General features: G+C 39.8%; 1 protein-coding gene across 1 annotated transcript; it reads left to right on the top strand.

Annotated features, from left to right (window-relative positions):
* Positions 1 to 2,736: 2,736 nt before the first annotated feature.
* Positions 2,737 to 18,002, top strand: LOC145436552 (uncharacterized). The gene is made up of 13 exons (XM_080313914.1): positions 2,737 to 2,749; positions 2,826 to 2,951; positions 3,029 to 3,154; positions 3,231 to 3,356; positions 3,433 to 3,564; positions 3,642 to 3,761; positions 3,838 to 4,047; positions 4,242 to 4,367; positions 4,444 to 4,569; positions 4,646 to 4,795; positions 4,847 to 4,972; positions 5,043 to 5,168; positions 16,610 to 18,002. The coding sequence occupies exons 1-13, from the start codon at positions 2,737 to 2,739 to the stop codon at positions 16,927 to 16,929; spliced, it is 1,827 nt and encodes a 608-aa protein (XP_080170040.1). The 3' UTR covers positions 16,930 to 18,002.
* Positions 18,003 to 18,462: the final 460 nt, after the last annotated feature.

Raw genomic sequence — 18,462 nt, forward strand, 5'->3', positions numbered from 1 at the left:
ACGACGAAAGCTGTTCCTGTTGTGAATAATATCTCAAATGTATATATTAGAAATATTCGGCCATACCTGCTTCATCTGGAATGTTATTTTCTCGTGGAACAGTCTGTTTTCTTTCCAGTGAGAGAGTCTTGCTTTTGCAGGCTCTCAACTCGGTTCTGTGCGCTCTTTGGAAAAAACCAGTGCTGCTGTTTCTGGAATCGGAAGCAGTAGCCAACATTATGTCAGATACCGTAGTCTACCACATGTTATGATACAAGGCTGGCATAAGAATGCAATTTTCTCTCACCTTACGTGTATAAATGTAGACGATCAGCGATTTCAGCAGTAAATCAACAATAAACCGGTAATGCATTCACTTCCTTGCCGGAAATCATACTCATAAACTATTTAATGTATGTTAAATGGTTGTAGCTGACATCCTGCCACAATACAAATAACTGAAAATACGGTACTGTTGTTATGTACACCGAAACAGATCAGGCGAAATAACATAGACGTCATTCGTACGTTTGAAGGAAGCCAGTCAGCTCTTGCCTCCGTATACAACATGCAATTTCTTCGAAACAACAAGATACCTCGCAAGCTATAAATAAGTATATGCTGTTTAGTTTCACCCAGTGCCCCTGTCGGTCACAATTCTGATCGGGTATTTACAATGCAATAAAGTACGCAATTACTCATACAAGAAGTGTCGCCTGTGCTACCTGCCAGATACAGAGAGTGACAAGAAATTTCAAATCAGTCACGCATCGATGATCATTGATGACGTTACATAGAGTGGGCCTTTCCAAAGATATTAGTATTTACATGACATTCGCTAGTTATTTTCGAAATAAAACTAGGACCCATGCCCAGTGTACAAACAAGACAACGAATATAGTTATAATGAAGGCCGTAAATGAAAAATAGACGGTTCGATAGACCAATTCGAGTTTTCACTGTTCACAGCCGTATAGTGAAACCAAACATAGTAACGATATGTAATGGATCCAATGAACTTATCAAATGTGAACGAATATAATCGCAACGAAATTATTCGCGTTTAGATGTCACCCAAGATTATCCTTTTTACATTTTTTAGACATATCCTTGCAACAATAAAATCGGAACCTGATCGGCACCATCCTGCATGGTTCTTTTATGGTTGGGTGTCTGCTGGGTTGGCAGGAAAAAAATCGTGTTTTTTCTAATTTTATACTGCGCATAAATAACTAATTGAATTTGAAGAACCCTCATGTCATTCTCAGTCATTCTATCAATATTAAAATGGCATGATGCGAAATGTTTGTTTGTCAAAAAAGCAGGCCCAAAAATTGTACTTTGCACAGCGTAAATACATATTCTGCTGTATCAATTGGTCATTCTACCAAGATTACAGAGGAGTATAAAACTATAAAATTTGTCCTTGAAAGGCCTAACTACAATACTCATATGCGTTTTTTTTTCCTTTGACTGGTAAATGGATAATTTTCCGCTGAGTCAACAAAGTGGGTACACCTAGTAACCCTATATCAAACGAGAAGCTTAAATCTGGTATCTGGTATATTCGAATACCGATGAAAGATTCCAATTTCACATTAGGAAGTAATTCACCACATGTAATTTCTCCTAAGACGTAGTAAATAAAACTTTTTAGTTGATCATAAAGCACCCAACCACAATCAGTTGATCCGAAAATTCGTATCTGCATATCGAACACTTGAGCACAAACAAGAGCACAAAAAATCACTTCCTGTTATGACATTTTGATATATTTCCTGATCGTCTTGTTGATTACCAAGAGGAGAGGTTCTACCAAAACATCAGAACAACAAAGGAAAGATGTCAGAGCAGATTGGGATGAACAATTGAACATATTATGTCAGACCATTGCCGGAACCCTTCAAGAAACTGCATTAACAGCTTACAAGCGAAAATCATACAAAAAAACAATTATGATTTAAAATATATCTATAATATTATGTTCCAACTGATTATTTGAAATTTATAATAGATGGTTGACGTAAAACTGATTGAAATAATGCCACGTTATTTGAGTATCTTGGTAGATACTTATGTACATGACTGGAGTTTATTTATGCATATGATATCCGTGAACATCTGTAACTACGATAAATCTATTACTCCTAAAGACAGTGCTGTTGCTATATTTCGATTTTAAAGAGTCTTCTGTGTGTAAAAATAACAAGTAAATTGATTTTCTAAACTTTATAGTACGACTGAGCCGATTTTATATCTAGTCATTACCGAGAAAATGGGAGATTTTGGTCAAAATACCCCCATGGGTTATCTCTACAGCAAGAGCCAATTTGAAAAAAACTAAGGTGATATTCGGAATCAGTGCTGCCCATCAGAATCCTCAAAACCACTCTTACATTGCCTTCTTAAAAATATGTGTTGACCAGTGGTATCTTTTCAGATGTAGATGAATGTGCAGTAGATACAGATAATTGTGCCGAAAACACCGCAACATGTACCAATACCGTCGGGTCGTTCACATGCAGCTGTAATGATGGATATTCTGGGGATGGGATGACTTGTCAAGGTTTGATTGAATTACGTCCAATTTTTTCCTTAATAGATATATTGATATTACTATTGAAGTGTTAAATGATATATATAGATGTGGATGAGTGTGCATGGAGTACAGATAATTGTGCTGAAAACACCGCAAGATGTACTAATACCGTCGGGTCGTTCGCATGCAGCTGCACTGATGGATATTATGGGGATGGAATGACTTGTCAAGGTTTGAGTGAATTGCATCCGACTTTTTCTTTTCTGATGATGTTGCATATTATTGAATCCTTGAATTATCTTTTCAGATGTAGATGAATGTGCAGTAGATACAGATAATTGTGTCGAAAACACAGCAACATGTACCAATACCGTCGGGTCGTTCACATGCAGCTGCAATGATGGATATTATGGGGATGGAATGACTTGTCAAGGTTTGAGTGAATTGCATCCGACTTTTTTCTTTTCTGATGATGTTGCATATTATTGAATCCTTGAATTATCTTTTTAGATGTAGATGAATGTGCAGTAGATACAGATAACTGTGCCGAAAACACCGCAACATGTACCAATACCGTCGGATCGTTCACATGCGTCTGCAATGATGGATATTCTGGGGATGGAATGACTTGTCAAGGTTTGATTGAATTACGTCCAATTTTTTCCCTGATAAATATTGATATTACTATTGAAATGGTAAATGATGTTTATAGATGTGGATGAGTGTGCATCAAGTACAGATAATTGTGCCGAAAACACCGCAACATGTACCAATACCGTCGGATCGTTCACATGCGTCTGCAATGATGGATATTCTGGGGATGGAATGACTTGTCAAGGTTTGATTGAACTACGTCCAATTTTTTTCCTAATTAACATTGATATTACTATTGAAGTGGTAAATGATGTTTATAGATGTGGATGAGTGTGCATCAAGTACAGATAATTGTGCTGAAAACACCGCAACATGTACTAATACCATCGGGTCGTTCACATGCAGCTGCAATGATGGATATTATGGGGATGGAATGAATTGTCAAGGTTTGAGTGAATTGCATCCGACTTTTTTCTTTTCTGATGATGTTGCATATTATTGAATCCTTGAATTATCTTTACAGATGTAGATGAATGTGCAGTAGATACAGATAATTGTGCCAAAAACACAGCAACATGTACCAATGCCGTAGGCTCGTTCACATGCAGCTGCAATGATGGATATTCTGGAGATGGAATGACGTGTCAAGGTTTGATTGAATTACGTCCGATTTCTTTTCTAATGGATGTCGTTATTACTATTCATGTGGTAATTGTTGTTTATAGATATGGATGAGTGTGCATCAAGCACAGATAGTTGTGCCGAAAACACCGCAACATGTACCAATACCGTCGGATCGTTCACATGCGTCTGTAATGATGGATATACTGGGGATGGAATGACTTGTCAAGGTTTGATTGAATTTCGTCTAATTATTTTCTTAATGGATGTTGATATTACTATTGCAGTGGTAAATGTTGTTTATAGATGTGGATGAGTGTGCCTCAAGTACAGATAATTGTGCCGAAAACACCGCAACATGTACCAATACCGTCGGATCGTTCACATGCGTCTGCAATGATGGATATTCTGGGGATGGAATGACTTGTCAAGGTTTGATTGGATTACGTCCAATTTTTTTCCTAATAAATATTGATGTTACTATTGAAGTGGTAAATGATGTTTATAGATGTGGATGAGTGTGCATCAAGTACAGATAATTGTGCCGAAAACACCGCAACATGTACCAATACCGTCGGATCGTTCACATGCGTCTGCAATGATGGATATTCTGGGGATGGAATGACTTGTCAAGGTTTGATTGAATTACGTCCAATTTTTCTCCTAATAAATATTGATATTCCTATTGAAGTGGTAAATGATGTTTATAGATGTGGATGAGTGTGCATCAAGTACAGATAATTGTGCCGAAAACACCGCAACATGTACCAATACCGTCGGATCGTTCACATGCGTCTGCAATGATGGAAATTCTGGGGATGGAATGACTTGTCAAGGTTTGATTGAATTAAGTCCAATTTTTTTCCTAATAAATATTGATATTACTATTGAAGTGGTAAATGATGTTTATAGATGTGGATGAGTGTGCATCAAGCACAGATAATTGTGCTGTAAACACCGCAACATGTACTAATACCGTCGGGTCGTTCACTTGCAGCTGCAATGATGGATATTCTGGAGATGGAATGACGTGTCAAGGTTTGATTGAATTACGTCCGATTTTTTCCTAATGGATGTTGTTATTACTATTGAAGTGTTAAATGTTGTTTATAGATATGGATGAGTGTGCATCAAGTACAGATAATTGTGCTGAAAACACCGCAACATGTACTAATACCGTCGGGTCGTTCACTTGCAGCTGCAATGATGGATATTATGGGGATGGAATGACGTGTCAAGGTTTTCTTCGAATTACGTCTCTACACAGGTTTCTGTGGCATACAATTGAATTCATAAACGATGTTTATAGATGTAGATGAGTGCGCACTAAGTTCAGATAATTGTGCCGAAAACACAGCAATATGTATCGATACCGTCGGATCGTTCACGTGCGGATGTAAAGACGGGTATTCCGGGGATGGAGTGACTTGTCAAGGTTTGCTTGAAATCAGGGCATAATTTGGTATGTAATGGTAATTTTCCATACTCCATTCTCGCCCCAATCTTTCCATACCCAACATAACAATTTTTCATAACACTTGCCCAACCTCTCAAGTGATATTCTATTTTTTGTGTGTGGAAATATTCTGGCGTTTATATTCTATTTGTTTTAGCTGCAATTATCCATTTAATCAGCCCTGATTCACCAATTATATCCCCAGTTTCTTTTCTCATCTGTCGTCAGCGATGTAGTTTGCCTAATCATCGAAAACGGAACATGTAATATAGGCCTATAGGGACAGAATTACTTGGAAATGCCAACAGAATGTCATAACATTTAAATCTAGTGTGGTAACGCACCCAAAAACGCATCTACAAAATGGGAAGTGATCGCCCGGCGTATTAAACGCTTTCGATACCAAAATATTGCTCCAAAAGTTACACAATTTTCGCATTCCAGCTGCAGACTCATTAATCATTTTATTGCCGCGCAATAACCCTCTCACTACTGCAGGTTACAACCGCTATTAACGCTGTCGCAACCTGAGTCTATGTTGCTGTCTGGCAAACATATTGACCCTGATGTTGCAATGAATCACAATTTGACAATATGTTTACATGATCGTATTAGTTATAATATGGAATGTGATTGTCACATTCCACAGTTATAATAAAATCCACCACGATTATACCTATAAAATATCTGCTAAATGCAGACAGACAGCCATGTAAAATGCATGGAACGACACATTGATTTCAGTGGAACATAGATTTCTTCTTCCAGAGACAAGTTTGATACAACTATTCCAGTTCTTGAGAAGAGTATACCATTTCTATTGAATTGGAATTGCGAAAAAATCTGGTTTATCAATCAAGTCCGTGCCCTGGCGGGTACAATAGGGTCAAGGCAACGCAGAGCAACCATCTTCATTCGGAGCCAAACTGTCAGGCCGTGTTATTTTTGGCACTAACCAAAATAAAATAAAATAGCTTATTTTTGGCATATTTCAGATGTTGTTCCCGACAATTTTGGCATCGCCATAAATTAACATTTACAGGCTCATCAAACAGCATGAATTGAATCCGAATTGAAAACGATGTTAGAGACTAAATTTATCAGGCACAAAGCCGAGTGCTTCATCAATAACTATCCTCAATAGTCGATTCACTATGTGTGCACACTGCACAACTACCGACATTCACAGAGATCACACTACTTATGATAGCAATTCAAAAGGGATTCTGATACGTTTTGATTAAAGCCTTTACTAGTGACATTAATAATCAATATATTACGAAAAACTATCCGCCCGACGATGGAAAATTACGGAAGGACTGACTGAATGTATATCTACATTTGTAATGTATGTATTGTAGGCCTACGTATAGATCTGTATGTCTTGGGCACCATGTCGGTTCATTGATGAAACTATGTCCCTATTGGAACACTGATGTGTATCGTGATTGGACATTATTATTACTTGATTACAATTACTTAATTGTGTTGTACTGCGTCGAGTAAACGACGATAGTCATTCGTTTTCTGTTGCCCTGCACGTCAGGACCTTCTGTTATGTTCTCATGAATAAAGTCTTGAGTTAGTACATTACATGGCGTTGTCGGCAGGACCTATCTAAAAGAAAGGCCACATAAATTATCATAGATGGCTACGAGAGGAAAACAAATGGAGGAACGGCTCGAACACTTGATTGGAGAATCAGCGAAACGCGAAAAACAAAGAGAAGATGAGTTGAAGAGATTGGAAGATCACCACAAAGAGGTGTTGCAGCGCATGGAAGCTGATCACAAAGATGTCATTGCATCTTACATGAGCACGTTTGATGCAACACACGGATACTGGCAGCTCCAGCGAGAGAAGGACTCGCAATTGCTCACTACGTTCATGACTCCTTGGAGAACATTTAAATTTCTGCGCGCACCAATGGGCTTAGTTTCAACGGGAGATGAATACTGTCACAGAGGGGACGAAGCACTGAGAGGGCACCAGGATGTCGCAAAAGTCGTTGACGATATTCTCGTTCATTCCGAAGACTTCAAGTCACACGTCCATCGAGTATGGAGTTTGTTGCAGCGGTGTCGTGAAAATAAAATAACGCTGAACCGTAAAAAGACAAGATTCGCAAAAAGCGAAGTCAAATTTGTTGGATTCATTATATCCAAGGACGGAATATCTGTGGATCCTGATAAAGTGACAGCGATTACAGAATTTCCTGCTCCAACCAATATCACAGAATTACGTAGCTTCATGGGAATGGTGAATCAACTGGGGGAATTTTCGAAGGAGATAAGCACAGTGGCAGAGCCTCTTCGCTGTCTACTCAAAACGAGAAATGAATTCATCTGGTCAAGCGTACAGGCCGACGCATTTCGGAAGATGAAAGCAGCATTGACCAGGGTTGTAACAAAGTCACAAGGCTCCGAGTCACAAGTCAATCTCACGTTTATGGTTTTGACTCGAGTTAAGTCGAGTCATTATCAATTCACCACCGAGTCAAGTCCGAGTCCAAGTCATCGAGCAAAGGGCCGAGTCCGAGTCATGGTATTATGACTCGAGTCAGAGGCCAAGTCATTGTTTTGACTGCTATGTTTCCAGTTGAAGTCTTGTTAAACCCACTTTGTATAACTCTGTTTGGTGATGTCGAATGAATCGCATTTATAATATACTAATTTTCCTCACTTTTAGCAGTTTCTGGTCGCATTTTCAAGTACCAGTACCAATAGACGAAATCACAATAGTGTGGTTATTTTACTATTCTTCGAAATTACAATGAAATGTCGGTCTTGGCCGACTGAGTCTCGAGTCATATGACTTGGTTCGAGTCATACGCAATGACTCGAGTCGAGTCGAGTCATTTTCATATTTTGATAAAATGACTCGAGTCAAGTCGAGTCATCTGAAAATCGTGACTCGAGTCATGACTCGAGTCATTACAACCCTGGCATTGACTAATACACCTGTATTAGCAACATTCGATCCAAATTTGCCCGCGAGTTTGCAAACAGATGCATCCAGGACACGAGGTTTGGGATACGCTCTATTACAGTTGCATTGTGACACATGGAGACTGGTTCAATGCGGCTCCCGGTTTCTAAGTGAGACAGAATCGCGACATGCAATGGTAGAGCTGGAACTTCTTGCAGTTGTATGGACAGCACGCAAATGCAAACTATTTCTGACAGGATTGCAGCATTTTGAAGTGGTTGTCGACCATCAGCCGCTAGTTTCCATTCTAAATGCTCAAACGTTGGATTCCATCGAGAACCCTCGACTTCAGCGACTGAAAGAGAAGTTATCTGCATTTGTATTTACGACGTCATGGAGGAAAGGAAAACTTCATGCCATTCCTGATGCATTGTTAAGGGCGCCAGTGCAAGACCCAACAAGAGAGGATCAAGCAGCGGAAAGAGACGACGCCGCTTGCATGGCATGCCATCTCACCATCAAGAGCCAAATTTTCAGAAGCGAGCAAGCGGGTGGATCGTTGAACGCACTAAAAGACCCGGTCTTATCGCGCATGAGACAAGTTGCACTCACTGACAATAATTATCAGTCATCAATCGAGATTATCCGAAAGGGGTTCCCTGCTAAATGCAAAAACGCACCTACTGCCGTGCAGCCGTATTGGAAGATACGGAATGATCTAAGTATAGACGATGGCTTGGTTCTATACAATGCACGAATTGTAGTCCCGTGTGGATTTAAAGGAGAAGCGCTTGCACGATTGCATGATGCTCATCAAGGCATAGTCAGAATGAAGAGGCGGGCAAGACAAACTTTATACTGGCCAGAGATGAGCACTGACATAGAGAATGTGGTACAGTCATGTGGGAGATGCCAGGAATATTTGCCAAGTTTACCAAAAGATCCAATGGAAATTGAGCTATCACCTAGTAGAGTTTTCGAAGATGTCTCAACCGACCTATTTTCATATCGCGGAAAGAAATACCTCGTGTACACCGATAGGTACTCCGGTTGGCCGAGCATCTGTGAATGGGACAAGGATCCAACCTCTCGTCAGGTAATCAGAGTAATTCGCAAATTCTTTTCCGACACAGGTGTTCCAGTGCGTTTACGAAGCGACGGAGGACCGCAATTCTCTTCGAATGACTTCAGAAAATTCATGGACCGATGTAGTGTTAATCATGTTTTATCGACGCCGCATTACGCGTAATGAAATGGTCTTGCGGAGGCTGCCGTTAAGTCCATGAAATATCTTTTGGCTAAAACGTCGCCCAATGGGGATATTTTTTCAGATTCATTTCAGCGAGGTTTGCTAGAGTGGAGAAACACGCCAAGACTGGACGGACGTTCTCCGGCACAAATTCTTTTCGGACGCCCACTTCGCACTTGTTTACCGGCACATCACAAGCTGTTTGCACCATTGTGGCATAAACTAGCTCGAGATTGTGATTCCAAAGCAGCGTCTGTGAGGACGTACAATGAGTATCATTATAACAGAGATGCACATCCGTTGTCGCCATTCAAAATAGGAACTTCCGTTCGAATTCGAAACCAGATCACCAAACGTTGGCATCATCGCGGTATCATTGTTGCCATTGGTAAGTTTCGGGATTACTTGGTTAAACTGAGTAGAGGGCGGATATGGTGGCGAAATCGACGATTTCTGAAAATAGATCACGTTTCGCCAACCACAGAGGAGGGAGAGAAGTGGAAGATGGATGCTAACCACAATCAACCACGTCGAAGTTCGCGCAATCGACGATGCCCTGAACGTTATGTCGCGGGTGAAAGAGGGGAGATGATGTGTATCGTGATTGGACATTATTATTACTTGATTACAATTACTGAATTGTGTTGTACTGCGTCGAGTAAACGACGATAGTCATTCGTTTTCTGTTGTCCTGCACGTCAGGACCTTCTGTTATGTTCGCATGAATAAAGTCTTAAGTTAGTACATTACAAACACGTGACAGGCAGTGCTTATTTTTGACATTTTCAGATTTTATTTTTGACAGTATATTTGGTATCGCGAGTAAAAACCGAATAGACAACGGTGTAGGAGAGTCAATTCACCGAATACATAACCGAGTAGGCCTACTTATGGAATATGTGATCAGAATAGTCGATTTGATATGCGTGCACAATTACTTGCATTCCCACAGACCGCAATACCACTTGCTACACGTTTGACACATTTCGATCACAGCCCTTCACTCCCTTACCAATGATTAGAAATTACGATTTGCCTTATTATTCAATATTTTCAACCGACAAGAAAAAAAAAAACAGTAAAGTACTGAATGTTTGTAGGCCTGTTTTATGGTACGTATTGATTGGGGCAACTTCTTGGCGACCGAGGCATTTTGCTCTTTGTAAGTGTGTGTAATCAATTGGTAATTGATGAAACTATATCCATATGGTCTATTAGTGCTTCTTCCGCCATATGCTGACATTTTCATTAACAAGTTAGAAGTAAATGGAATCATATACACGCATTGAGCCAAATGCACCTCGGTAGCATGTGTCGGCTGCATCAGATAACCAAATGCACGCACCGTGACAACAGGAAAATTCCTAGTCATTGCACTGCATCTAAAAATTACGGCTCTCCTCCACGAATTACAAAATATGATAATTATCACGAAAAACCTGCTGTTGCAAGTAAGGATCATCTTCTTCCTAATCGCTCGATGTCTTTTACTACTTGGATTGATCAATACACAGTATATCGTCGATCCGGATTTCAGTACTCCACTTTTTGGGCTCGATCCTAAGATTGTCATTCGCATTACATAGATCCCTTAGACCAGGGGTTCTCAAAGGGCGGCATACAGCGCATTTTGAGTTGGGTCACAAGGCTATTTAGAAAATTTTAGAATTAATGCAAGTTTATTGAATTAATGCAAGTTTATTTTTATTTGTTATCTTGAACGCTAGAAATTGATTCATAAACTTTTCATCCGACTTTGATGAGACGTAGTGGCACGTATAGAGTCAGCATGTACAAGTCGAAAACGGGAGGGACAAACGGCGGCTTTTTCCACTTGCCATGGCATGACAACTTACGGCTAACAGCAACTAAAGTAATTTCGAGTATATGATACCTGGACGGTAATGCTGAAGTACCAAGGTATTCCGGCAGGGTCATATGACGTATGCCGTTGAAAGTGGGTGCAATAAACTCGAAATGAAGTGTAATTGATGTATTGATTTACCGTACATCGGCAGGTCGTATTATTGTAAGACAAAAAAACCATAATTAAAAATTATTAGCAACTTCTGGTGAAGGTATACTGCACCACCGCAACGAATCGTGATGGATTGAGGATTTAGCGGAGCGCATTAATCTTTGGAGTCGGTTTAAAATGACCGTCCTAGAAATCATTGAACATAATGTTAGAGTCACATGAATTGACTGTATCATTTGATTGAATATTCTGACAACTTCAGTTGGTTCGGAGCAAGACGTACAATGTACATTGTACAGTATGCATATTATAAAACTATTTCCCCATTTCTCTGTAGTACTAGCACCCCATTCAATAATGAATTGTTTGGAGCTGGCCCAGAATGATTATATTATTCCCCACAATAGTGGAACTAAAACCCTAATCACACAGTGGATGCGGGGACTTGATCCTTGTGTTTCGCGACGCGAATGGAGCAGCGGACGATCATAATACACACAGGAGTTTTAGCTCATGATCTACGAGGGCCGAAGCTGCAACACCCAAACCCCCCATTGGGAGAGCTCGAAGGGGCCAAAAATTATTCAATCTAAAATGAACTTGCGGGCCAATTTCTTAGTTTTTGATGACGCCGCGGGTCGCAGCATCAATAATAGGGATATTCAATGTATAATTTCCAAGTAGGCCTTATTTGACGTGACCTTGCAGTTGCACACAGGCATTCCACAAACATCGTGAAAATGTAATTCACTATCGTACTATTCACGCTTGACACGAAAAAAAAAAATCAGTCACGAATCATCACCGGGTCATGTTTTATCTGCATGAACTAGAAATGTGACGCAATAACTGATCTTCTACCTCACGGTAGCTTTCAAAAGTGATGTGATAATGAAGTTTGTTGATATTTCACTGATTTTTATAGTAGTTTTAGGGTGAACTTAAGTTCTCATATCTAAAAAGATATATTACACATGAATGCATTGTTGAATACTTGAAATTCGAAAATGCCGTCGCAGACCGCACAAAATGTTCTCGCGGGCCGTATGCGGCCCACGGGCAGCGTGTTTGAGACCTCTGGGCTAGATATATCAACAAAATAACTCGTATATTAACTGACATGAGTATGACAAATATTAATCAGAAATATTGCAAGATATAGTAGGCCAATTTGGCGGAACAGCAGAAATGCGAATCCTTTTACCGAGTATCAATGATTGTAATTTCATTCACATACATTGCAGACATTGCAGACACAGACGATAGATGGTTTGAGCATATCCCATGTTTCGTTACCAATACATACATTAATGATTGCACTAATAAATGATGTCAATGCCATAACCACAACACGCCAATATTCGGCGAGGGATAAGGACAGTCTTCAGTGGTTTCGAATTACATATATCAATGGGTCTGTAGCACGCATTACGTTCAGACCTCAAATAACTTGACAAGTATCACACTGTTCACTGCCACTAATGCGACATTTTAGGCCACAGAAAAGGTAACGTGAGCATTTAGGCGTGGGATCGACTCCAATTTTACAAGTCTACTGCAAACAAGCAATTAATCTGACTGAACTGTTATCCGAAACACCATTTGACTACCAATACGCATCTATCCGAGCATTTGAAAAGAGAAGAACTTCATTCATATTCCCTATCATCGCTGTAATCTTGAAAATACAGTTCGCCGACACGGCGGAATATAATTCAAGCTTAAGGGTGCAGTAGGGTTGTTCAAAATTTGGAAAATGTTTGTAATACTGCGTATCCATGGCTTATTCTGTAGATTAATGTTAAAAACAATAATGGGCCTGAAAGAAGCTTGCAGGAAAGCCGGTAAGATTTGTCTAAATGCGTTTGAAAGTAGCCGTCGACGAGTGATCGGGGAATAAATGAAGTGGGCGGGAAAACACAAGCCAATAATCTTGATTGGTTGAAGCCAGTAATAATAAGCTACTGATTGGCTGAAAGACCGACTTTGTGAACACTGCTGGTAGCGATTTCTGTCTGCTGTTGTGCAGTCGTTTCTGTTGGTGGCATTGCAGACATGATATATTGCCTTCATGAATGTTGTCATCGAGAGTCCATAGTACAACATTGCAACCCCCTAACTTATTATCTAGCCGCAGAATGTGTAGAGCACTAAATATTTATGTACTGCAGTCAGAAGTTAACCCGCCAGTTTTTGACGAGCATGTCGCCGAGATTAGGGATTTTAATTAATGTCGGTCTTATGACAAAACCACGAACACTCGGTTAAGGGTGGGCGAAGTTACGACAAACTGTAAGTTTCGTTCAACATGAAGGCTATTTAAGCTGTACACTTTTCGGAAGGCACAGCGACCAAGAAAATAAGCTTTGTACTACTGCATATACATTTCAGTGTACCATATTACGTGGTTCTCGAACTGGATGGGGGGGGGGGGGGCATGAAAGCATCAGAAGGGAGTCGCGAAGCCAAATTTTAATGGATTTTTTTTTTCGCATTCTGCTCGATATACCCCCAGCTCATAGTTATTGCTCCGCGTATTGTCCTAGTTTGATATTTCAGAATTCTCTCATCAACAGCCCATGTTCCATGCCACCAAACTATCCGTTGGGATTGCTAGCATTCTGGTTACACTTTTTATTATTTTTGGATATCTTGATGAGGGGGCGCGAAATTATTCACTATCATAAAGGGAGGCGTGCCTGAAAATTTTCGCAGCCACTGTTTTAGAGTGTTAATAGAAGAATTTGGCTGGAGGTTTAAAGAGGGGTAAAATGTATCATGTTAACATTGTTTCGAATCATGACGGCAAATACATATTTTTTAATTAACCGTCACTTTCTCATTACTCAACATAAACCCATTAACTTCAATTAACTGCAATTTGGAAATAAAATTTAATTACGCTAGAGCAGTGCTTTTCAACCAGTGTGACGGTTCGCACTTGTGCGAATGAAAAAAATTGCAGTGCGAATGACGAAAGTGGTGCGAATGAAAATCCGGATCAAGTGCGAATGAAAATGGTGAATGATTGGTAATTTTTCTAACTTGGAATAATTCAAATAAACCTAGTAGGAAATTTAAGGTCAGTGTAACTTTTGCCGACGCAATTGTGAAAACTTTACGGCGTACCACTAATCGTAGCTCTCACAAGCCTGGCGGGTGTGGTGGCCGACATACAGTAAGTATATCAGCCCGTCTGAGCCTGCGACAGACTGAAAAATGACGTAAAATTGACTGTTTCTTTCGCTAAAAAATCATCATATTTACGTAATGACTGTTCGATTAGCGCGCGGCAAGAAGATACTAGTAAATACCAACATACAGACTCAAATTTGCAAGTTGCTGTAACGAAAATTTTCACCACTTCAAGGGTAATTAAAGTATAAACCACAAAGGGTATAATTTTGGGTTTACACGGTGACGAGCTATCTGGTAATATGTGTGTAATATTTGTTGAATTTATTGCAAAAAATCCAGCGATAGTTTTTACATATCCATGGTCAATGTGTTTGGGTACTGTAGCCAATAAGCGAGCCAAGCAGAAAGTATGGCTTTATCATGAGAATTCATGATAAGATTTGTACGACTGGTTCTTTTAAAAACATGTGTCGTCTTCAAAAATGGCGACTACCGTAATGTATTAATCTGACTTCTGATTTTCAGCTGACAGCAAACAAGAACACCAAGTGGATCAATATCTTATTTGTGACGTTAAAAAAACACTCGTTTTCCTGAAATGACAAAACAGAAACGATAAACAAAGCAGAACTACGACAAAACAAAACAGGCGACCGCCCCCGCGTCACTCGACATATTGAGCCCTGCGCCATACCATGTGCAGGGTGCACTACGAAATAATCAAGGTGGTGAACGATGAGCCATAAAGAAAAAAACCACATCGACAACATGGTCGAAGACCGTTGGGAGCAACTAGTATATAGGGGTGTGCAACGAGCGAGTTGAGGTCTATGATTCACTTCGAGGCCAACGTCTTCTGCGTCGGGACACATGAAGATGTAAAGTTTTGGCCAACAAACCGCTCATAAAATGCGATGCCAAAAATATAAGCGGCGACAAATGACCGATGCTGAATGGCCAAACCTTTCGATATGGATGGGCTATGCTCCGTTGTCGGCGCAGGATAGTCCCGTTCTTGCAATCTGAGTAAACAGTAGTACCATTGCGACATGCGGATAAATTTAAGTTGCCTAATTTGAAAGCGCGTTCGTTAGACATGTTTCGTAGAGCTAATATTGGATAGAATTGTGGTGTGCGCGTTCTGTATGTCATAGATGTCTGTAAATATGTAGCATACAACTGTAATATTAAAAATGAATTCCTTTTCATGGATGAAGCTCGGTTCGCGAGATGCCACAAAACTACGATTTTGGTGGTAGTCTAGAAGCTGCTTTACCATTATTAAACTGATATGAATTCCCAAGTTAGATTGAGCTAGAATTCTCAAGTTAGATTGAACTACAGAGCAGAACACACAGTATCGTGAGTTAATTTGCTCTTCTCATATACTCGCGAGACAGAAGTTGGAGCAACGTATCATAAGGTTGCTAGCTCTAATGTGGTCACTCTCCTTGATCATTTTGCTACTTATGTTCCAAGACATAAGACGAAAGTCCCAACACGAACGTATGGGTTTTTCGCCCTTTCGACAAACTTGAGGCTGCTGGACCTTTGTGGCCGCTTTCAAAAGGATTTCTGCCAGCAAGTATTTTCCTTCGCGAATAAAGTACGATGTATTATGGATAGGATGCAAAACAGATTTTAAGACCTGGCCATCCAAGCACTAGTAGACGTTTCTGTACATAACCCAACAACTTTTTCGGCCGAGAAGGGGTTCAGTGAAATAGTTGAAACCAAAAGGAGCGAAAAAAGTTGCCCTTTTGATGTGGCATTTGATAGGTAAGCTACAAATAGCCGATTTGTTACATCTGAACAAAATGTTGTTAAGAATCTTCTTTTTGTATAGCAATTTTCGATTAGTTTGTACGAATGAAATTTATCTTACAAAAAAACGTGCGAATGGAGCTCATAAAGGTTGAAAAGCACTGCGCTAGAGCATATAGCCAAAAATTTTCGCTCGGCCGCCAACGTCTTTCCACTTTAAAGTTAGGCCCGCGGAGGAAAATTATTGCCCAACCCTGTTCTTGGTAGTTCGAAGTTCCGGTAGTTCTAGTGTTGAGGAATTTGGTTAAATAACTGGTATTTGAATGTGTGAATATTGATATTATAAATCTCGGCTTGCTTTAGATGTGGACGAATGTTCTGAAGAACTGCATACCTGTCACTACAACGCAACTTGTGGCAACTACGACGGCTCTTTCAGTTGCGAGTGTGATACTGGTTATGCCGGGGATGGTAAATCGTGTACCGACATTGACGAATGCGTGGAAGATTTTCATGAATGCCACTTCAATGCAACATGTTTCAATGATGAAGGTTCTTACATTTGTGAATGCGACAGTGGCTATTCGGGAAATGGGATGTCATGTACAGGTGTTATTACTGACCATTGTCGTATTTGTTCTATATATTTCATTGCGTATCCTGATTTCATCAGATGTCAATGAATGTTCCAATAATTCACACAATTGCCATTCGAATGCCACCTGCATCAATGACAATGCATTTTTCGTTTGTCGATGTAACCTCGGATTCACCGGAAATGGAGAATTGTGTGATGGTAAATTATCCAAGACGTAGACGGTTTTTTCCAACCGAACCACAAAATAATAATAATATTTAAATGTATTTAATGGAATACTTGGTATTTCAATGTCTGAAATTCAGACTCTTAATATTCACCATATACTTCTCGAATTCTTTTAGATGTAGAGGAATGTTCTGAAGGACTTCATACATGCCACTACAACGCAACTTGTAGCAACAACGACGGCTCTTTCAGTTGCGAGTGCGATACTGGTTATGCCGGGGATGGTAAATCGTGTACCGACATTGACGAATGCGTGGAAGATTTTCATGAATGCCACTTCAATGCAACATGTTTCAATGATGAAGGTTCTTACATTTGTGAATGCGACAGTGGCTATTCGGGAAATGGGATGTCATGTACAGGTGTTATTACTGACCATTGTCGTATTTGTTCTATATATTTCATTGCGTATCCTGATTTCATCAGATGTCAATGAATGTTCCAATAATTCACACAATTGCCATTCGAATGCCACCTGCATCAATGACAATGCATTTTTCGTTTGTCGATGTAACCTCGGATTCACCGGAAATGGAGAATTGTGTGATGGTAAATTATCCAAGACGTAGACGGTTTTTTCCAACCGAACCACAAAATAATAATAATATTTAAATGTATTTAATGGAATACTTGGTATTTCAATGTCTGAAATTCAGACTCTTAATATTCACCATATACTTCTCGAATTCTTTTAGATGTAGAGGAATGTTCTGAAGGACTTCATACATGCCACTACAACGCAACTTGTAGCAACAACGACGGCTCTTTCAGTTGCGAGTGCGATACTGGTTATGCCGGGGATGGTAAATCGTGTACCGACATTGACGAATGCGTGGAAGAGTTTCACGATTGCCATTTCAATGCAACATGTTCCAATGATGAAGGTTCTTACATTTGTGAATGCGACAGTGGCTATTCAGGAAATGGGATGTCATGTACAGGTGTTATAACAGACCATTGTCGTATTTATTCTATATATTTCATTGCGTATCCTGATTTCATCAGATGTCAATGAATGTTCCAATAATTTACACAACTGTCATTCGAATGCCACTTGCATCAACGACGATGGATTTTTCGTTTGTCGATGTAACCTCGGATTCACCGGAAATGGAGAATTGTGTGATGGTAAATTATCCAAGACGTCAACGGTTTCTTCGAACCAAACCAACAAAATATTAATATTATTTAAATGTATTTAATGGAATACTTGGTATTTCAATGTCTGAAATTCAGACTCTTAATATTCACCATATACTTCTCGACTTACTTTAGATGTAGACGAATGTTCTGAAGGACTTTATACATGCCACTACAACGCAACTTGCAGCAACAACGACGGCTCTTTCAGTTGCGAGTGTGATACTGGTTATGCCGGGGATGGTAAATC

This window comes from Botryllus schlosseri, chromosome 3, assembly GCF_051294905.1.
Source record: "Botryllus schlosseri isolate E-star chromosome 3, Bs_hap1, whole genome shotgun sequence".
In the NCBI taxonomy this organism is placed as follows: domain Eukaryota; kingdom Metazoa; phylum Chordata; class Ascidiacea; order Stolidobranchia; family Styelidae; genus Botryllus; species Botryllus schlosseri.

What these genes read in the sequence shown, in the direction of transcription:
- LOC145436552 (XM_080313914.1), top strand. An exon ending in GGATGGAATGACTTGTCAAG is followed by an intron (nt 2,952 to 3,028) that starts GTTTGAGTGAAT and finishes TTATCTTTTTAG; the next exon opens with ATGTAGATGAATGTGCAGTA. An exon ending in TGTTGTTTATAGATGTGGAT is followed by an intron (nt 4,048 to 4,241) that starts GAGTGTGCCTCA and finishes TGATGTTTATAG; the next exon opens with ATGTGGATGAGTGTGCATCA.